Genomic DNA, 21,777 nt, shown 5'->3' on the forward strand with positions numbered 1-21,777 from the left:
AGAATAAAAATTGAGATAAAGTTTTGGTCTTAAACTAGTGTGCATAACTGTAACATAGATTTTGAATTTTTGATGATTTTTGTAACTGCGCATATTATTACGGGAAAGCCATTTTAGCCTCTTATTAAAACCTTTCCTAGGAAAAGATATTATGGTTGCAGATTCCTCAATAAGACATGAGAGGGTGAAGAAAGGAACAAAACTGAAGATGACGACGTTAAGCAAGAAGAAACACAACCAGAGAAAAATTTACGATTGCAATTCGATCTGCCTACAAAGCAGACCAAGTGCTGACCACACGTCGGTTTGCGTTTTACAAGGATGCATCATGCATGTTCTTCTCTTCCCAAGTACAGGTGCCTGTTAAAGCTCCAAAAACATGGCGACTTTTCGCAGATCAATCATGGAGCCTACAACAAACCAGATTTTTCTTGCGCAAAAGAGTTTTGCGCAAAAGACTGCCAGAAGCTGAAGTGATTCTATTCCAGACAGTAGCAGAAGCGATCGTCAATATGATAAGCATTATATATTCAACACAAGGTGGTTGGGGAGATAAGGTTAGGCTTCAGCTTCACAGCAGCATTTTCCACCAGGAAATGCCATCGATAGATAGAGTTGAGAGCCTACAGGGCGAAAGGAATGTTAGAAGAATAGAAGCTCTCGGTCAAACAGGTTCATCCAACTCTGCTAACATATCAAAAAATCCCAAAGCTGTGGCATCAAAGTTTTCAACGGCTGAAATGCCAGAGGTGAGTGTAAACTATATATTTCCTGGAATGTATCTATTTTGCTATCAGATACCATAAGCTGTGGCCAAGGGCGCCTAGTTATATAAGTTGCCTGTAGTTAGCCTCGCACGTGCTTAAAACAATGTTGTAATTTAAAGGGTTTTTCTTGTGATTTACAAAACCATGGTTAACAAGGCCATTTAACCCATGGTGATTGAAATGACTGTAATGTCCATGATATCTGATATGTTTCTAATCCCAACTTTTTCAAAAGTTCTTCGATGCTGGCATGTTAGCTTATTGCAAGCTGTCTCACAAGTGGCAATGCTTGCAATTTCATGAGCAAGATAAGCGTTTGGTTTTATTGTAGAAAAAGACACAAATCCCCTGAGAAATCAGATTAAGATACGCACTCTTTTTCACGCAAAGATAAGGCCCGAACCCAGATAGTATTGTTCTTGATTCTTTATTTGGTCTATAAAAGAGGAGTGTGATCAGTGCAATCTCCAACTTAGAAAGAAAACAAAGAAATCAGAAATCAGAGCAATCAGATCATTTCTCTTGTTCAAAAAAACATGCAGGCTCCAACGGCTCCCACCTACAATGAAAAGATGTTAGCAAACTATGTGCCGGTCTATGTAATGCTCGCAGTAAGTTTCAAAATGTCTTTCTGCCCTTGCATGTCAAGCAGAGATTATCATCTACTAATTACTCTGTTACTTTTTTTTTGCATTGTATTAGTTGGGAGTTGTTTCGAATGATAATGCCTTTGAAGATAAGACTGGGATGGAAAAACAGCTCAAGGAGCTGAGAATAGCAGGCGTTGATGGGGTAATGGTAGATGTCTGGTGGGGGATTGTGGAATCAAAGGGCCCTAAACAGTACGATTGGAGTGCTTACAGGAGCTTGTTCGCACTTGTTCAAGAATGCGGATTAAAACTACAAGCCATAATGTCATTCCATCAATGTGGTGGCAATGTAGGAGATGAAGTTACCATCCCACTTCCCCAGTGGGTACTTGAAATCGGAGAAACAGACCCTGACATCTTCTATACCAATAGGAAAGGTAACAGAAACAAGGAGTACTTAACTATTGGAGTGGATATTCAGCCTCTTTTTGATGGAAGAACTGCTGTCCAGGTTGGTTTCAGGAGCCCTTTTCTAAAGTCTTTGTTATAACAATATTTTGGGATAATCAAAACAAATAAAATTAGTTCCTACTGCTGAAGATCATTATTTTTCTCTGGAAGAAACAAGTTAAAACAAATCTCTTCGTAGCTACTTGTGAATGACACTGTTTTTGACATTCATTTCTCCGTCCTACATCCTAGTCTGGCTTTCTATATATCAGTTCTTGTATTGTTTTAATTGTACAGAGCAACTCTGCCTATTCCTTTGCACTCTTTGGCTACTGAAATTGTTTATTCATGCCATAAAGCAGAGGAAGGAATGTTGCATTTTTGTTGCACCTCTGGCCTTACTGGTAGCATGTTTTGCTGGCTTGTGAAGCTGTAATATGTCTCAGCTTTTAAAACAAATAGGATTTCAGGCAGCCTATATTTTATCCCCAAACCAGTTGAACCGAGAACATTTTTACCAAGATGATTCCATGATTTCAAGATGTGCTAATATTCTCAGTTAAAGACCTACGAATCCTAAATAGTATCACTCTATGAATGCAGAATCCAATTTCAAGAGATTCTAATTACTAGATTCTGGTCTGATCTATCAATTTCAACTGTTAAATTTAGTTATCTTTTATTTTAAGCAATATTGATCTCTAATCTTCTGTGGGAAAATGTTTTCCTATACTTCATTGATGCTTCAGACAGATTGTTGATTTATGTAGATGTACAGAGACTACATGAAGAGCTTCAGGGAGCACATGTCAGATTTTCTAGAAGCAGGACTCATAGTAGACATTGAAGTAGGCCTTGGTCCTGCGGGGGAGCTAAGATATCCCTCTTATCCAGAAAGTCAAGGATGGGTTTTCCCTGGTATTGGAGAATTTCAGGTGAATAGTCATTTATTAGTTTTTGGTATTTACTGATTTCAACAACCTCACGATCTTAAAAGCCATAAAATCTGGCCATCTGCTGAGGTACAATTCTCTTAAATAGTCTTGCATATTACTGCAGTGTTATGACAAGTACCTCAAAGCAGAATTTAAAGAGGCAGCAACAAATGCAGGCCATCCTGAATGGGAATTGCCTGATAACGCAGGGGTATACAATGACACACCTGGATCCACAGAGTTCTTTGGATTGAATGGGACATATCTTACTGAGAATGGGAAGTTTTTCTTGACCTGGTATTCCAGCAAGTTGCTCAACCATGGTGATGAGATCCTTGATGAAGCTAATAAAGCTTTCTTGGGCTGTAAAGTGAAGTTAGCAGCAAAAGTATATATCTCACAACCTAAAAACATTTTTATCTAACGATGGATATATCTGTCAGTCTAGTCATTTTCTTTTAATTTTCTAATCAGGTAGCTGGGATACACTGGTGGTATAAATCTGATAGTCATGCTGCAGAACTTACTTCAGGATATTACAATTTGAAAGATAGAGATGGATATCGACCCATTGCAAGGATGCTGTCAAGACATTACGCTATATTCAATTTTACATGTCTCGAGATGAGGAACTCAGAACAAAGAGCTGATGCCAAATGTGGGCCTCAGGAACTTGTTCAACAGGTAAATACTTGGAAGATTAATTGGAAATAATCCTATTCAAGACCTAAAATCTGAATTGATTGCTACAGACTCCTAGGGAAAAACTACCTATGCAACATAGAGATAGAAATATATTTTCTTGCAAGAAAATGATAATTTCCCTATTCAAACCAATGGGATATAGGGTAAGCATTTTCTTTATCAAATGTTTTTGTCAGATACTTGCCACCAGGAACAAGAGCGCTTATCGTAATGAAACGTTAGCCTGCAGTCTTTTTGTCGCTTAATATAAAATTATGTATTACCACCCTCACATTGGCATTAGAAGGGAGATAAAACTCATCCATGGCACATCTGTTAGCAGGTTCTGAGTGGGGGTTGGAGAGAGCACCTTGAAGTTGCAGGAGAGAATGCATTATCAAGGTATGACAGTAAAGGGTATAATCAGATCCTGTTAAACGCCAGGCCAAATGGTATCAACAGAGAGGGTCTGCCAAAGCTGATGCTGTATGGGGTCACATATCTCCGTTTATCAGATGATCTATTGAAAGAAAGGAACTTCAACATATTTAAGACGTTTGTGAAGAAAATGCACGCTGATCAAGTAAGCAACAATATTCATATAGATACTTCTCAAACAACAATCCATCAGAAGGATGGGAATGGAACATATATAATTTAACAAGTTGTTTTTTCTTTTCAGGATTACTGTCCAGACCTCGGAATATACAATCACCAAATAGATCCATTGAAGCGGTCGAAGCCAAAGTTTCTGATGGAGGATCTTCTGGAAGCAACCAAGCCAATGGAGCCATTCCCTTGGGGTAAGCAGACAGACATGAAGATTGATGGTTTTGATGATGTGCTTACTACTTTTATCAGAAAGTTGTTTTCCATGTTCAAGTGAGACCTGGGTTTCATGGGGAGAAAACATAAATAGCTAAAGCGTCAAAATAAGTGGAAATGCATTCCAAATAAACGTCCACCTTCCATTGTTGGAATCATTTCATATCAACCTTTTGAATGATAATACCATCGGCATACATTGCCAGGAATCCGGATGAAGGCTAGGGATGAGCAAAAGTAAGCTAGCTAAAATTGAACGTAATCGATTTAATCGAAAAAATTTGATTTATTCGATTAAAATGCTTGGTTAAGTCAGTTTTAATTTAGTTAATTAGGTTCAATTAATTTAATTAAAATGATTAATCTATAATAATTTTTTTTTTAAAAAAATTCCTATGTATCTTATACTTAACCGATATTATATATCTTGAATATAGAAGAACAAGATATTTATACACCATTTTTGAGAGAAAAAAACTTCATTAATTAGCTAGTAATATAAACGATAAGAAAATTTATGTCATAAAATTAGATTGAACCCCAGCAACGCATCAAAACTAAAATCTTTAACGATGGAGATGCGGGGTATCGATCCCCGTACCTCTCGCATGCTAAGCGAGCGCTCTACCATCTGAGCTTCATCCCCACTGCTTATACTGCAAGTTTGGAAGCTTTTCTGGGGAAACGCACATTGGCGGTTGGAGTTACTTCGTTTGCCGCTGAGGAATCATTCACTCATGAAAGACACTTGCTGGAGGGAATCAGAAGGTGGGAATCCAACTCAAAGTTATCTGATGAAATGTTTGGAGTTTTCTTGAGTTGGGGGTCCCATTTGCTTTATTCATCGGTTTTCTTGCTCTGGTGAGTTTTAATACTTGACCCTTGTGCAAAATGACAAGTAATATTTGAAGTACGTGGCTCGGTGCATTTAACAATGTTCTCTTTTTTGTTGGTTTGTGTTTATTTTCTGTTCTACGTGAATTTTCTTTTTTCTGTCTGTTTCATGATAATTTCTGTTTCCTGCTTGCTTGCTTCAATAATTTCCTTTTAATTTTTTTCTGACATATGGTATTTACCTGTGCAATGAGCCTCCAAATGCATTCCAAGATTTTAATAAGTGAGGTTAAAATTGCTCTTTGAAGACGGAAGGGGGGGGGGGGGGCGGGTTGGGGGTTGGGGGAGTTTAAAGAACTGTCTCATTTTCATGGAAAAAGAAAGATGATTGTGTTGTATGGTGATGGTCATAATTAGATCCTGGTTTTCTAATATCCTAGTCATTGGGAAACTGGGTTTGCTCCAGTTCTGTTTTTCGTCCTTTTACTGGAAGGTTGAAGCACATACTAATGAAATATCTGTTCTTTAACTCAATATGGTGAACAAAAAATCTCTACTTTTTTCTTTGATGAGTGATTTATGTAGAATTAAGCCAATAATAACATCTTGACTCTATATCTTTAACAAGTGAGTTGGTCTTCTTTTTCCTCCTATGATAGAGAACTTTATCGAGAATACTTTTGTGAAAATTCAGTAAACAGATGGTTTCTAATCAGCGAATTAATCTCAACTAGGAGCTTGGGTAGTTGGATTGTTCGCACTACTAAATACTATTTACCTGTCTAGCATCAAGCATTCTATTGGATTAGTAACCAGATTTTCTAAAGAGAATGTCTGTTATTGGAAGAAGGTTATATCTGAGTCAATGAAATATGTGAAATGAAATTCTAGAACAGTAGACTCTTGAAACTTAAGCATGTGTACCGATTACAAGGAGTTCCAGTTGGAATTGGAACCCAAACACGATAGGGCTCGCAATTCATCTAGCTATTCCTGCACATAATTATTCTGCGTCCGATGGTGGGTTAGCTTGATGTTGATTCTTTGACCTTTTTTTGGTTAAACTCCAGACTGTATCTGATATGTTAATATCTATATCACTTATATGTAAATCTCTAAAATTCCTATGAGGCAATTACCGTTTGTGGCTTTACAGAGTTATGTCTTGCCTCCAGTCTCTTGGTACTGTCCACCGACTCCCTTGGATTCGTAAATGGTACTTGCTTCGTGAAGAATGAATCAATTTTAGAATTTGTACGGACTTCATTACGGAAATGCCACGCGGAGAACGTCAATCAGTTGGTTGTGGCCGGCAGACGTGCTTGCCGCCTTTTTCTCGGACAACTTCCATTAAAGCCGTAAACCATTCTAACGATGATACTTTTATGTTTCTATTAATTAGTTTCTAATTTTAGGTTTACAGCAATTAATTTTATGCTTGTCAGAATTAAGTTCAAGAATATCTACAATTTTCTCCACACCCTTATTCAGGCCAAAGAAAATCCCTTAGTGATTATGATTGAGGGAATTTTCGCCAATTGGCATATTACCATAACTCTTTTACCTTCTTGCATGGCCTGAAAATTTAATGCATAGTCTTCCCTTCTTATCCTATAAACTCACTCCATTCCTTTGAGTAGCCTACAACAGGTTCTCTTCCTTCTTTACTTTCTTATCCAATTTCCCTTGATCATGGGTCGCAAGAGGCTCCTGATGAAGAGAATTGATAATCCTTGCTCTCGCCAGATAACGTATTCAAAACGCAGGGAAGGCATTCTCAAGAAGGCCACTGAATTATCTGCGTTATGTGATACAGATGTTGGCCTTCTGATGTTTTCTCCTACCGGTCGATTGACCAGCTATGCTCACAAGGGAAGGTGGATGAAGAGTATCTAATTGATAATAATGTTCTTTATGTTCTTGTTTCCATTATCTTGTTCTCTTAAGTTTTTTATGCATCTTGTTTTATAATTTTTGTTATGCCTTTTATAGGATTGAGGATATCTTTCTTCGTTATATTGACCAACCTGATGATTTCAAAGGGTGTGTTTTGGTCATCTTTGCTATTTTTGTTTCATAAAGATTTCACAAATAGCCAAGCTGAGGGTTTACTGATAAGTTTGTATCTGTCCTTGTCTGTGTTTCCAACCCTGTTTTATCCCCAAAATGTTCTCCATATATCAGACCTGTTGACAATGAAGAGGTAGGCTATCTCTCTCTCTCATCTCACCTTTGCCCTTTTCTGAGATTGATTTTATCTTCTTACTCTGCTGTCTCTTACCTTTGCTTACAGTTCTTGTACCAAAGCCTGAAGCATTTGAAATATGAAGGAGAAATGTTGGATAAAATAGGAAGGTGTTATTTCCTCTCTCTCTCTCTCACTCCAAACATGCAGATCTGTGTGCTTACACACACAGGCACAAGCAGTTATGGTTTATCGTATTTCCTTTCTTTCTCACAAGCATTCTTTTTCTTTTGTCCTATGAATGATTCATCGGCTGTTAATGCAATGATGTATTCAGCATGGAGGTAAACAAACTCTCAATAACTTGCTGTTTGCTGCTCCCTAATGATGGTAGTTCCCATAACTTTCTAGTTTTCCTTTCTCTTTTGACTTCCTAGGCTCTGGAGAGAAAACTTCGTGATCTCAATCGGCAAAAATATGAAGTGCAGGACAAGCTGAGGTCACTTTTTTTTTTCATTTTCCAATTTCTGTTTTCTGCATGATTGCTATCAATTTTTGATGAGTTGTAGCAGGAAATTTCAACTGTTGCTTGAGACAACTTGGGATAGTTTGATAACATATGTTATTCTTGCTTTTCCTATTATTAAACTTAAAAAAAAAAAAAAACAGATCTTATAATCCAGATATGACAAAGATCCTCTCGATTCCTGAAGCTCATCTCCACCAGCAATTTGTTATGGATGCAATTCGACGAATAGAAAAGTTGAAAGTGAGTAAATTTTCCCTAGTTAATTTGCACCTGATCTGATAGAGGTTAATATCAACAATATTTCTTCTCCTCAGAAGGCAAAGCTGCTTGACAAAGAGATTTCACCTTCAAAGCTCAACAGTGTTGAGGTAACGTAAAGAAAATGGGGGAGAAACAGGAAGGACTGTTTAGCATAAAAGCATTCTCCATTTATGGTAAACAGCTATTATTGTTACATGCATTAATTCCTTCCATGTTTAATGAATAGATACCTATAATTGAGGTGAAGGACTCAGATTTGACAACTGAAGAATCCGTAAATTCTAAAAGAAACAGGTAAAGATTTTGACTCTTGCATATGGTTGTGTGTACTTCAAAATCATATTTGGATTTCTCAGCCTAATATCTTATAAACTTGTATGAAGAATCAAGGGATCTTCTTCGTCTAGGCAAAATTTTGGTTGCTGAGTTTTGCTGTTGTATTCGTATAGGGATCAATCAGCTGATGATCAGAAAGAGGAAACTCAGCTACCCACAGGACCGCATCTAAGCATTAGCTACCTCAAAACCCAGAAGAATTGGAACCTTCAAAATGCAGAGGACGTTACATCAAGTGAAGGTCACATGTGTTAGAGGTGTAAGTTGTCAATGAGAAGCACGGAAGTGTTGTGGACTGGATACAGACTTCAATAGATCTAGCAGCTTGTATGGTTTTCATAAAAGCAATTCATGCTGTCAGCATCTTGTGCTTCGCCAAGCAGTTGTTACCATCCTCTGATGTGGTGAGGTCTAAGGTTTAAAATTCCCTTTCTCCTTCCTTAAGACTTGTTGAAATGTACAAAAAATAAACAGGATGTTGGTTCTAGGGTTTGCCAGTAGCTCTAGCAATCGTGTGATGTAATGCTTGTCTGAAGTCTGAAAGTTTGAAAATGCCTAGTTTTGTGGTTACTATGAATATGGTTTGCTATACATTGTCTGTTACAATAGCAAGCAATTGCCAGTCTGTCGAAAGATAACATTAATTGTTCTATTAGGCCGTTTTCCAAAGATGGCTTTGGTCCAGTCCCACCCAAATGTTGGTCGTGCTGGCTCGCCTCAGCTAACATTAATTTCATTTTTGTTATCATTAATTGAAATATGCTAAAACATGCAAGTTATGTGTTGAATTTTGAGAGTCACTTTCATTATCATATTTATGATAATTATTTCATTTTTCAAACACATTATTACAGTCATAAATTTGATTATATTAACAGCAATGTTTAAAATTTACAATAAAAAACAAACTTATAAAAAGTAATGAAATTTTTGACAAATTTCTTTTTTGAGGGATTGACGAGAACCAATATTAAATGTTAAATATTATTCTTTTTTGTGGAAAGTTGACTCTCGGATTACTCAATTGGTGCAGCGCTTAAGCGCTCAAACTAAGACATTAAATCAGCATTAAATATATCTTAGTCAAAGTAAAAACGAGGCATCATACTTTAAAAAAACTTTTGAACTGTTTAAAAAAAATTGAAAATTTTTTTATTTTATTAGTGCGTTCAATTAAGTCTCTCTATTTTTATTTTAAATTAAGAAAGCTCTTATGATTAATAGATAATTAATTGGATTAATTAAAATATCATTTGTCATTTTTTATACCATGTGATATTGATTTGAATGATGAAAATACCATATGATTATGTCATCATGTTATATTAACATACCATGTCATCATTTAATATGACATATCACATCAATACAACATGATATAAAATGATAAATGGTATTTTAATTAATAATATTTAGTTAACCATTAATCTTAAAAATCTATTTATAAGAGTTTTATTAGATATAATAAAAAAATAAAGATTTATTTAAATTTTTTTAAAATATTATGCCTAAAAGTATAAGAGTTTAATGTTCCTTTTCATTTTCTACGGTTGAAATTTCAAATTTAATTGGAAAAATATTTCTTTATCCAAGCATCAAAGGGAAAAAAGTTTAGTTTAATATAAGACTATAATTCTGAATTTTCCATAAGGTAACGACCTGCGGAAAATTTAATTAAGAAAAAGAAAAAGATAAGATGGAGAACAGCTAAGTATAATATAAAATAAATAAATTGGGAATTAATGGGGTACCAATGCCTCATTTACCTTATTACCACCAAAAGGGCAAAAAAAAAAAGGGAAAAACGACAATACAAAGGAAACGAAGAGTCGTGAGATGCCCCACATCGTCCTCCTCACGTCTCCAAAACGAGTCAATCTCTTTCGCTTTCTTCTCTTTCCTCACCCGACAAACGAGAAACGTTCGGATGAACAAAGTTCCCAACAGAAAAGGAAAACGTAAATAATAAATAAAAAAAAAACCAAGAATTGGGTTCGTTTTCTAAGATATAATCGTCTTTTGCTTTCTTTTTCCGGTGTTTTGGTTCTGCGAAATTTGCATGTAGATATATTGCATCGAACACGTAACGCATGGTGTCCTTTTCTTTTTCTTGGTAATTAAGATTGGGAGACATTGAACAGATTGTTGTGTGGTGTCATTGCAAAGTTGATTAATGCAATTGTTCAAAGCAAAAGGTTACAAGGTAAAAGTGAGCTTTTTGGGGTTGTGGCATTTTTCTTGAAGGCTAAGGAAAAAGGAAAGGATTGTTTTCTTTTTTTGGCGTTTCCTATTGCTTTCTGTTCTTTTCGTTTTCAAAGTTTTTTTTGTATATTCGATGAAATGAGAAGAAAAACACGTGAATGGCGTAATGATTTGAGGAGCAATGGAAATGAGAAGGGCTTGTTATGCCATTTTTGCCGTGATATTGCTTTGCGCTTTGGCCATGGGGAGCTCAGAAGGTAAGAGGAGGATGCCTGAAACATTTCTTGCCAATCAAGGCTGGACAACAACATCCCTGAAGATAAATGAAGAAATGGTATGATGATTTTTCTGTCACCTGCTCTAATTTCCTGAATTCTTGGAGCTGAAATGTTGTTAATGGTTATCATTAGTAGCAAAAAATGTTTTCATTTCTTTTACCAAGGCTTTGAATGAATGCATTTCAAGATTCTAGTCTGAGTTGGTACTTTAGCGTGTTTAGCATCCTGATGAAGGGAATTGAACAAATATGCCTTGAAATTAAGGTAGAAGGAATAACTTTAAATCCTTTGCAATTCTGTTAAATTCTTGTTTTAGGGAACAAATCAGTTTGACTTCTGAGGTGGTTCAGCTCTTGAAATAGTTATGCAGGCTTCTAAGCTATGTCAAAAGGTGTCCTTATTCTATGATTTATAATATTAGTTATTGCCCTTTCTAGGGGTTTAGAAGCAGATTATAGCAAAGATTCATGTATGAAGTAGGTTTAACCTGAGTATCTTTGATGCTTAATGCAAACAAATGCAAAATGAAAAGCTGATCCGAGGTATATGTAACTGCAATTACTAATCCACAAAGTTGTTTGAAGATGAAAAAACAAGACTTGTTATAGTTTTCAATTTTGTTTGATATCGCAAGTTACTTATGTCAAATTCTTTCATATTATATAGTTCCATGTTTAGTTTCTTTTGTCGTTGCCTCCTCTTCTGCCTCTCCTTACCACCCCCAGCCTTGATGCTGGTAAAATATGGATATTTAAAGTTTCCACCTTCTTCTAAATCTAGTCAAATTTGAGGTTCGGGATTGAAAATATGACCTGATAAAAGCTTGATGAAAATTTCTAATTACAGGTAGAGGAAGCATGGATTCATTGCATGAAAGAGATGGCAGAAAAAAGAGATGCTATTAAAGATTTTGACCTGTATATGCCACAAACAACCAATGACTTGATATCAGCATTGTTGGCGAAAGGAAACATAGACAAAGCTATTGATATTTTGCCTCCTCAAGTGAGAGAAACGCTTTTTGATTGCTTAAGTAAGAAAGGACTTATCTTTCATGCTTCCAATCCAGAGGTTACCTTTAAGCACTGGTTTCGAAAGTGTCTTGAGTTTATTTTTAAATTGCCACATGCCCCTAGAAGATATCTGGTTAGTGCATCAAATCAACACATAATCTCAGGCCCTTCTCCGGCTCTAGTTCCTAAGAGAACACCAGCACCAGCACCAATATCTGCACCAGCACCTGTGGCATTTAGTTATGGTCCTGCGCCAACACCATTTAGTTATGTGCCAGCACCATCCAATCAAGCTCATGCAAGCTATCTAAGGCCACATCCGCCTGGTGGTGCTTTAGCTAATTCACTTCTCATATCAAACAAGATTTTCACTTCTTCACCACCACCAGATCTCAAACATTCTCGTTCTAACCCATCACTAGCAACACATAAAGATTTATCACCTGGTGCCCATGATAGGACTCAGCATTCACCAGAAGATAAGGACGTCATGAAGGAAACTGTTATTGCTGTTATTGTGACTGCAGCCACAACATTTGCTCTTGTTGCACTGGTCTTCTTTTGTTGTCTGAAGCGAACTAGCCGAAAAAAAGATGAAAAACCTCTTCTCTACTTGAGTGATTACTTAAGTGATTTCTCTTGTGGTATGTACTTGTTGTGTTTGTTTGTCATTGAGTTGTTATCATCTTCATTTTCTTGTTCATGTTTCCACAAGCATTTTAACTTTACGATCTTTCAGATTCTTCACAGAAGTCTATTAGTTTAGGAAGTTCCGGCGACAAAGAATATCGTACTAGCAGCCGAAAGAACCCTTCTTTGGCTGGTAGTTCGTCCATGAAGCAAGATAATCATGATGCCTCACTTGCAAAAGCACCACCATCAGAAGCAACTGAAGGTGCATCATTTCCTCCACTGAAACCTCCTCCTGGGAGATCAGCTCCTCCACCTCCTGCAGCACCACCACCTCCCCCTATTCGTCCTAATCCCCCACCGCCACCTAAAGTTGCTCGTCCTCCACCTATGCCACCAAAATCAAAACCTTCACCCCTTGGACCACATCGTCGAGGACATAGTGCTTCTGGTAGTGGAGATGAGACTGATGCTGAATCTGGAGCTCCAAAAGCCAAGTTAAAACCATTTTTCTGGGACAAGGTTATGGCTAATTCTGATCAGACGATGGTTTGGCATGAGATCAGTGCTGGATCATTCCAGTAAGACAATAATTCGAACTTTTATCAATTTAGATTTTCTCACTAACAATGTTTTGTCAAAATTTTCTTTGATTCTAATGTGTTAGTAACCTTTACAGGTTCAATGAGGAGATGATGGAGAGTTTATTTGGTTATAATTATGGAACTAATAAAAAGAATGATCAAAAGAAAGATTCACCATCAGAACCTTCAATCCAGTACATTCAGATTATTGACACCAGAAAAGCACAAAATTTGTCTATTCTTCTACGCGCACTAAATGTCACAACAGAGGAAGTTGTTGATGCTCTTCGAGAAGGTTCCTCTCTATCTCTTAAAGAAATGCTGGCAGAAGTACTCTATCATGCTAGTAACCAGAATTTACTTTTCTGGTTTGACAGAAAATTAGATTGCACAAAATTTAATTGAAGAAAGAGAATTAATTGGTAAATTTGATAATGTCATCTTCGTTTCTATGCAAATATTTTCTACTACTCAATGATTCCAAACAACTCTTGCCTGTTGATGTTTTACTTTTGGGGTGAATAGAATTTCTAATGCCAAAAAATTTCCCTTGTAATTTAGATTTTAGACATATAAGGAAACTACTTCACTATTTAGAGACTAATTTGGTGTTGAATATAATAGGAATTCAAGTAATTATTTGTGCTTATTGGGCTAATTTGGTAAGTTACTACTTTCTGTTGCTTTATTTGTTCATTGCTTCATAGAGTTTGAGTTATTAATCTTTTCTGACGTTTCATAACCCTGTTATTAGAGGAGAATAAGTAATGAAGGATTCTCTTAGATCAATTGTCAGGCTATTGAAGTCTCCTGGAGTGTTGAATAAGATAGTCCTAAATATTAGCTTCCAAATATTTTTCAATAATTTTAAGCTTGACTGAAATAGAATTGTTATGGTTCTTTTAATATCTTACTGGCAAATAAATCTAAGCAGTCACTCACTTTCTCGTTAAGTGAGCAAAGCATGTCAAAGACAAACAGTAATTGAGATGTTTGGTGCATTTACATTGGTTGCAAAGGTAGAAAGATTTAAATTCTTATTCATCTATGCTGGTGGGTGTTTCAGATCCACCTTCTTCACTCTTAAATACGTCTGACAGCTAACTCTTCAAAATTAAAATGAGCCAGGTAACGAGCTTCCAGCAGAGCTCCTTCAAACATTGCAGAAGATGGCACCAACAACAGAAGAGGAACTAAAGCTTAGATTATTCACAGGAGATGTTTCTCAACTGGGCCCTGCAGAGAGGTTCCTTAAAATCTTGGTTGAAATACCTTTTGCCTTCAAACGAATTGAGTCATTGATTTTCATGAGTACTCTCCATGAGGAAGTGACTGGCGTTAAAGAATCCTTTGCAACTCTTGAGGTGAGATACTAGATATAAGAATTGAATGTCAGAGAGGCCTTCAGGGTTCCCTAGAGGCTAGAAGGAAATTAAAATAAGAGTATATCTAATAAGCTTTGTACTAACATTTTGGTAAATGGACTCTTCTGATTCTCACTAATGAGGACCCCAGAATCTAACGATGTTCTTAAAACATATGTCCTGGGAACTTATGTTCATGAATGTAGTTCCTACATCAAAGAATTTTTATTAAATAAAGATAAGTAACAGCATGATTGTGATTATTGTCTTAATGGCAGGTAGCTTGCTCCAAGCTCAAAAGTAGCAGACTATTCCTAAAACTTCTAGAAGCAGTGCTTAAAACTGGCAATCGCATGAATGATGGTACCTACCGTGGTGGTGCACAGGCATTCAAGCTTGACACTCTCTTGAAACTGTCTGATGTAAAAGGAACAGATGGTAAGACCACACTCCTCCACTTTGTAGTTCAGGAGATCATACGTTCTGAGGGCATAAGAGCTGTTCGCACACAACTATCAAGCCGGAGCCATTCCAGTTTCAATTCAGAGGACTTCTCTGAAGATCACAACCAAGACAAGGAGGAACATTACCGCAGTCTTGGTCTTCAAGTGGTTTCAGGTGTAAGCAGTGAACTTGAAGATGTTAGGAAGGCTGCAGTAATTGATGCTGATGCCCTAACAGCTACTGTGTCAAAACTTAATCATTCTTTGACAAAAAATAGGGAGTTTTTGAATTCTGAGTTGAAGAGTACAGATGAGGACAGTGAATTTTTTCGTTCATTGTCTAGTTTTGTAGACCGTGCAGATGCCGATATTAGATGGCTATCAGAGGAAGAAGAAAGGATAATGGACCTGGTCAAGAGCACAGCGGATTACTTTCATGGACAGGCAGGAAAAAATGAAGGCTTGCGTTTGTTTGCAATCGTGCGCGATTTCTTGATAATGTTAGATAAGGCATGTAAAGAAGTTAGGGACACAAGAGCAAAGCCACTCAGGAATTCCAGAAAAGAGGGTGCATCAGTGTCATCTTCTCTAGAGAACCAGCAGCCTTCTTTGGAAAACCAGCAACCATCCTCAGATATTCGTAAACGACTATTTCCAGCAATTTCTGACCGGCGAATGGACAGTTCCAGTTCAGACGATGAAAGCTCGTCTCCATAGCTGTAAATTTAGAAAGGTATAAGATATTTTCAATCAGACGCATATACTCCTTTCTTTATGTTTCCATTACACTTGATTATTGATATATTACCTTGCATGAACTTGTGTACAAGATAGTGATTCTAGATGAAGCTAATTTGATTACCATAGATATCAAACGTTGGTGAAGGACTTCTAAGTTATGTCAGTCTGTTTTATGACAAGTGAAACCTTCTAAGCAACGAGAGGGATTTCTTTTCCCCAACACCTCTCCACACCCTGATTGTAACCAAAAAAAGAAAAAAAAAGAAACTAACTGGTTTTTATGTTCTTGGTACTTTCTATTGTTAAATTTGATCCATCACTATAGAACAACATGAAGCTTATATAGGAATTGATCATGAGATTTATGAACTATTGAGTGTTCTTATTCTATGCTGCATAGAGGTTTAATAACCATTCATATTTCATGGTTCTTTTGTTTTGATAAGCCACGAACTATTTTATTGATTCAATGATTCGATGAACAACAGAGGAATATATTTGTAACCTTACATAGGAAAAACAGAGTTTGACCGATGTAAACCGCCCACCCTATACAACCACTGCCTGAAAACTCCCTTACAAAATGAAAGCCCACCCTGTACAATTCCAATCGATACCAGAAACATTTCACCAAAAACATTTTCATAGCCAAAAAGAGTTCTTATGTCATCAACAGGTCATTTCACTTTGATAAAGTATATCTCAGCAATTTGTTCCGCAACCCAGAAACATAATTTCATGGTTCTAATTGTTATCTCTGCTCTGTGTTGCTCATTCAGGTGGTTTAAAACAGTACATAATAGTGGAAATATGATCCGATAGACATTGCAGAAGCGGGACATCTCTCAAGTTGCATTTTAGGAACAGACTGCAAAGCTTCAAGTTTCATTATCTTGTAGGATTCAATGATTGAAAAGACCATAGAAAGGAGAATGGATGAGAGCCAAAGAGGGAAAGAACATCAAGGAATCAGGATTTTCTGAAGAACAGATTCGATTTGTACAGTGAACTGTATCAATATCCATGCAAATACATCAATATAGTTATTGCCTTTTTTTTTTTAAGGTGAGAAACTGCATCTCTAATTTTTCTTGAGTCCAATCCCAGTATTCCTTTTATGAGGGCTGAGTTGTTGGTGATTAGGTAGAGTAATATGTCTTGATATCATGGAAATGCTCCCGTCCTCTTGAACACTCCATATGCTGGTAAGGACAAGATTCAACCGCAGTTGGGCGTACACTCCATTTCGGTCTTGTCGTTCAACCATGGGATCTTCTCCGTTACTACATAAGAGAGTGTGTGTGTGTCTATATATATATATATATCTTCTATCCTTTTAAATTTTTCTTTCTTTTTGGGTAGAATTGAAATATCCTTTTGAAATTTACTTTCCCATAGTCTGAAAAATACTCTCTTTGTTAATTACTTATTTCTCTATTTTATTACAAAATACCTCATCTCCTTGAAAAAGTAATGGTGTTAACTTAACTTTAAATGAAAAGACAAATACATGCTTAATTAATTACTTATTTCTTTATTTATTATTATTTTTTGCATAAGACCTTTTTAACTATAGAATTATGAAATTTAGTTAGTTGAGAGATTTAATTAATTTTAGGATCATCTTAAGTTAGTATCAAATTAAATTTTAATTAATTGATATTCTAATTCAATTACATGTTCAATATTTTCAACTTATTTTTAATTCAACTATATATCAACTTTGAGATGAATGTATTAAATTATTTTAAGTTAAAATAAATTAATTACCATTAGTTTGAAAAAAAAGTTTAGTGATAAAGAAATTGTTTATAAAAGTAAAAGGAAAAAAACAAAAACAAAGGTATTTTTAAATAAATATTAATTTGATTAATGGGCATTCTCACAGAAAATACTTTGTCAGAAGAGATCAAAGATTGTTTTCCAAAGTAATAGAATTGACGTTGTATCTTTTTTCCTTCAATTACTACTCTCATGAGAGTTGGAGATAAACACCAAATGGTCAAGTTGTTTTGTGTTTTATTTTTATCTAAAAATTGTTTCTATTTTGTGTGTGAAACTTGGGAGCTCTAGGTTTTCTTCTGTAAGAAGTTTTTGCATGATTATTATTTGGTTAAATATTATTATTGTTTTTTAAATGTTTATTATTTTAATATTTTGAAATTTGTCTATTTGAATTATCACAATTTCTAATTTGCTTTTAAAGGACATATGATGAAAAAAATAATGGAAATGTATTTTAAATTTTTATTAAAAGTAAGATTTTGTGTAATGTGTGAATCTAGAAATTACTCTAAAGTCTAAAGTTGATTCATTTTCAAAATTAGAGGTAGAATGGTGCAAGTTTCACCATTCTAGCATTTAAAATTTTAAATAAGAATTTTGGTAATTAATGAAAAATATTTTTCAAGTAATTAGAACCCAAAGTGTAACAATCTCTTCTAATTTAACCATCTTTCCTTTAAAATTTTCAACTTACAAATTGTGATATCCAATGAAATTGACAAATATTGTTTTTATTTTGAAGGCAATGGTTTTAGCTACTTTAAGAAAAAGAAAAAGAAATTAATTTTCTGCATGTAACTATTTTTGAAAGAATGAAAGAAAAAAAGTTGGTATTGTTGGTCTTATTGGAGTGTTAGACGGGGAGTGAATAGTATTAAAAATTTTAAAGATTAGCCATGTTTGAGTGATAGAATTTTTAATCAATTAGAGGGAGATAGATGTAAAACTTATAACAGCTAAAAAACACCAAGTAAGGAAGGGTAGAAAGAAATGGACAATGCAAGACTATTTATAGTGGCTTGATCCGCTTGACCTACGTCTATTACCTTGATCTCCTAATTAAAGATTTTTAACTCAACTTCACTACACCAGTGGAATTAACAGCTTCCATTAAACTTTTACAAAATGAGTTTCTAACACAAACTTTATGCCCTTCTAACAAACTTTAGAGTGCTTCCCGCACTTTAATTTTTGAATTAAAAAACGAAAAAGAAGTACAAGTGGAACCCTTTACAAATCTAGAAAGATTTACAATCAAGCTCAAATACTTTTTCTGAAATTAGAATAAAGACAAGTGTTTTTGGTGAAAGATAATTGGCTTTTTGCTCAAAATGGTTATCTTCTCATTCAATCACTCTTCTTTGACCGTTAGAGCTTCTTTTCATACTTGAGGAGTAAGATTTTTCTGTTGGAGACAATTTGTAATTGTTGGGGACAACTCTAATGTCATTCTAGTTGTTATTTTGTCCTCTAATGCTTAAATTCAAAAGGACAAATAGAGTTTGGCTAATTGGTTACAAACAGCTTTAACCGATTACAGCTTCTATGCCTTATATCGTCTTGTTGCTGAGCACTCTGCATTAATTGATTACATGAGACTTTAACCGATTAAGAGATCTTTGTCTTCAAACTTCTCTACTTCAACAAGCTTCCTCTAACTAGTTAACTCTCCTTTTAACTGATTGAAGCTTTACTTCCTTTAACCTTAACCGATTAACCTAAGTTCTAATTAATTAAAAATTCTTTGAATTTGCACTTCTTCATATTGGCTCCATTCAATGGTTATCTTCACTTTAACTGATTAGCCTATCTATTAAATGATTTTACTTTTAATCATTGATTTCATTAAGGGAATTTACTTTGTCCTACACACTTAGATAATGAAGTTATACATTAATGAATGAAGAATGTTTTGTTATCATAAAAAACATATGGAATCAATAGGTTTATACTCTATGGCTAAAAGTCAAAATCCTACTAATCAGACTATATATAACCTTATAAACCCTCATCACCTTTTCTCTTTTCAATTGTTTACTTTTCTTTCTTTCTATCACTCTCTAAAAACTGAAAAGAATTACAAGGGCTTGTAAGCAGCCCATTGAAGACCTACCTCTTGCCTTTTCTTTTGAAAATGAAGATGATAATGATTAAGAAGAAGAATCCTCTTAAGAAAACAACTCTATTGAAGATGAAGATGATCTCAAAAATGAAACCTTAAAAGACAAAGAGGAAGAGGAGAAAAAGGTAAAGAAAACTCGTTTGAAAAAACAAAAGACTATTTTTGACAAAGATGGCTCAGACTCTGAGCCTGACTCAAACAAGTCCTTCCTATCTCCTAACATATCCGATTTCACCATTAAGCCCATCCTCATGAAGCCTCAAAAATCCACCCAGAAGTTTACTCCTAAGCCTAAGTTTATTGCCTCCATCGAATCAAGCTTAAAGCGAAATAAGCCCCCTTTATCAGTAACCAATGGTAATGCTGGTAATGTGAAGACATCGAGGACCTCATAGATTTAGAGTGATGTCGATGAGATTTCTCTTTTGAAAGGCATGATGGAGTATAAGTCAAAGAAAGGATCTAACCCCTATAAGGATTCAAGCAAGTTTTATGATTTCATCAAGCAATCGACCCAAGCCAACGCGTTTAAGAATAAATTGATGGAGAAAATCAGGAGACTCAAGAAGAAGTATAAAAATAATGTTGAAAAAGGGAAAAACATGAATGATATTCTTTTCTCAAAGCCTCATGATTATAAATCTTTCGAATTGTCAAAACAGATTTGAGGTAATGAAACTAATGAGAAGATTAATAAGAGTCAGACAAAAATGAAGACTTTGGGTAGTGATGATCAAGGCAAGGTTGAAGTTAATGGTGTAGTAAATTTGGGATTGTCTTATTTTAAAAACGATAAGGAAGTCAAGGTTGAGGTTTCTACTCAAGTTAGTTATGGTGGTGAAGAAGATAAGGTAGATGTTTGGAAGGATTATCCATGTTTGGAAGGATTATCCATGCTTGGAAGAGTCTTTTGAGCTAGAACAATGAGCATATGTGGGGGCTTTTATGAAAAAGATAACAGAGGAAATGGTTGGTGTGATTAGAAGAGAGAAGTTGAGGGAAATGGAAAAGAAGTTCAAGAATTTGAGAATTATGGAATTGGAGTTGTTTTCGAATAGGGCTGTGTTGATTTAGGAATAGGCTCAAGTGGCATCCAAATGTTCTCAAGGGCTTTGAGATTTAGGTACAATTTTTCATTTTTGGTTTAAGGTGATGAATTATGGAAATTTTTGTGGTAATTGTTTATGCTTTGTTTATATTCTGTGATGTATAGATGTAATTATTTCTTCATGCAAACACTTGAAAGCAAGTTGTATAGGTCACTTTCAGAAATGGTTTAGAAGTTAATTTGTAGCTAATTTTCTATTCTAAAAGTAGTGAGGTTTTGAATCATATTCAAAAGGTTTGCGTGTTAGCGATTTCTTAGGCAAGGTCATTGTCAAGACAAGAATTCAACCTTTGTTGTATTTTGAAAAGACATGCTTCAAAAAAGGAAATTAAAATCAACACAAAGAAGTTATCTTTATGAATTATATTTGTTCTAGAAGCATTGGAATAAACATGTGATTAGACAATACTCCAACATTTATTTTAGTACAAGATTTTACATACAAGTATCAATAATTTCACAACAAGATGACAACCAAGGGCTTTTCCAAACAAAATTCATATATTGTTGGGCCTTGCTCAATCCTTGTATTGAACTAGTTGGACAAAGTGACCAATCTGACCAATGCCCACATGTTATGAAGTTTCGAAAGCAATGTTGACAAGTGAAAACAAACCTATGGCACTAGGCCGTTGTAGGTTTATGCAATATGTTCGAAGCAAATGCGTGCATTACACAAATAACAGTGAAAGCAACTTGAAATAAGTGATAAGATTCACTAGTTACTTTCTTCTTGGAATGTTTTAGAAAGTTTGACTTGATGGCTCTGATGTGGAGGTAGTTAAGAAGTTTTCTTCTTAACCTTTTCTTAAAGTACAAGTGTTTCCCTTTTACCTTGTTCTTGTGTACTTGTTTACATACACCTTCTTCTTTTGCATTTATTCATGTGCAGCTTTTTCTTGTATACCTATTCACGAACAGCTTTTTTTTTGTGCCTTTTACAATACCTTTTCTTTGTTACCTTTTACTTGAAACAAGTCTTATTACACTTAATTACTTCAACATTCACTTAATGGGTTTGTAACCATTACTCGACTTTAACTCTTATTAACAGTTACCCAATATTAAAACTGTTCTTAATAATGTCATTCATTGCATGCATTAAAGCCTT

At 35.2% G+C, this 21,777-nt stretch overlaps 3 protein-coding genes and 1 pseudogene across 3 annotated transcripts; all 4 read left to right on the forward strand.

The window, feature by feature from the left end:
• Positions 1-857: 857 nt before the first annotated feature.
• On the forward strand, positions 858-4,350 carry LOC110422746 (beta-amylase-like). The gene is made up of 7 exons (XM_021436762.2): positions 858-1,378; positions 1,470-1,868; positions 2,578-2,742; positions 2,867-3,130; positions 3,217-3,426; positions 3,770-4,009; positions 4,109-4,350. The coding sequence occupies exons 1-7, from the start codon at positions 1,304-1,306 to the stop codon at positions 4,310-4,312; spliced, it is 1,557 nt and encodes a 518-aa protein (XP_021292437.2). The 5' UTR covers positions 858-1,303; the 3' UTR covers positions 4,313-4,350.
• Positions 4,351-4,465: 115 nt separating this feature from the next.
• LOC110427722 (agamous-like MADS-box protein AGL81) lies at positions 4,466-9,184 on the forward strand. Its single transcript, XM_021443308.2, has 12 exons — positions 4,466-4,471; positions 4,784-5,112; positions 6,852-6,962; positions 7,078-7,128; positions 7,270-7,288; positions 7,379-7,440; positions 7,608-7,614; positions 7,708-7,769; positions 7,940-8,039; positions 8,114-8,167; positions 8,287-8,354; positions 8,510-9,184. Exons 1-12 carry the CDS (start codon positions 4,466-4,468, stop codon positions 8,649-8,651), a joined length of 1,011 nt encoding a protein of 336 aa, XP_021298983.2. The 3' UTR covers positions 8,652-9,184.
• A 1,081-nt stretch (positions 9,185-10,265) lies between these two features.
• LOC110422699 (formin-like protein 3) lies at positions 10,266-17,122 on the forward strand. The gene is made up of 7 exons (XM_021436717.2): positions 10,266-10,932; positions 11,723-12,533; positions 12,629-13,100; positions 13,199-13,398; positions 14,232-14,467; positions 14,746-15,643; positions 16,431-17,122. The coding sequence occupies exons 1-6, from the start codon at positions 10,780-10,782 to the stop codon at positions 15,625-15,627; spliced, it is 2,754 nt and encodes a 917-aa protein (XP_021292392.1). The 5' UTR covers positions 10,266-10,779; the 3' UTR covers positions 15,628-15,643; positions 16,431-17,122.
• Positions 17,123-19,367: 2,245 nt separating this feature from the next.
• On the forward strand, positions 19,368-20,632 carry LOC149527760 (putative transcription factor At1g61730; annotated as a pseudogene).
• The last annotated feature ends 1,145 nt before the right edge of the window (positions 20,633-21,777 follow it).

This window comes from Theobroma umbraticum, unplaced genomic scaffold, assembly GCF_002168275.2.
Source record: "Theobroma umbraticum cultivar Fairchild unplaced genomic scaffold, ASM216827v3 scaffold_30.0, whole genome shotgun sequence".
Classification (NCBI taxonomy): domain Eukaryota; kingdom Viridiplantae; phylum Streptophyta; class Magnoliopsida; order Malvales; family Malvaceae; genus Theobroma; species Theobroma umbraticum.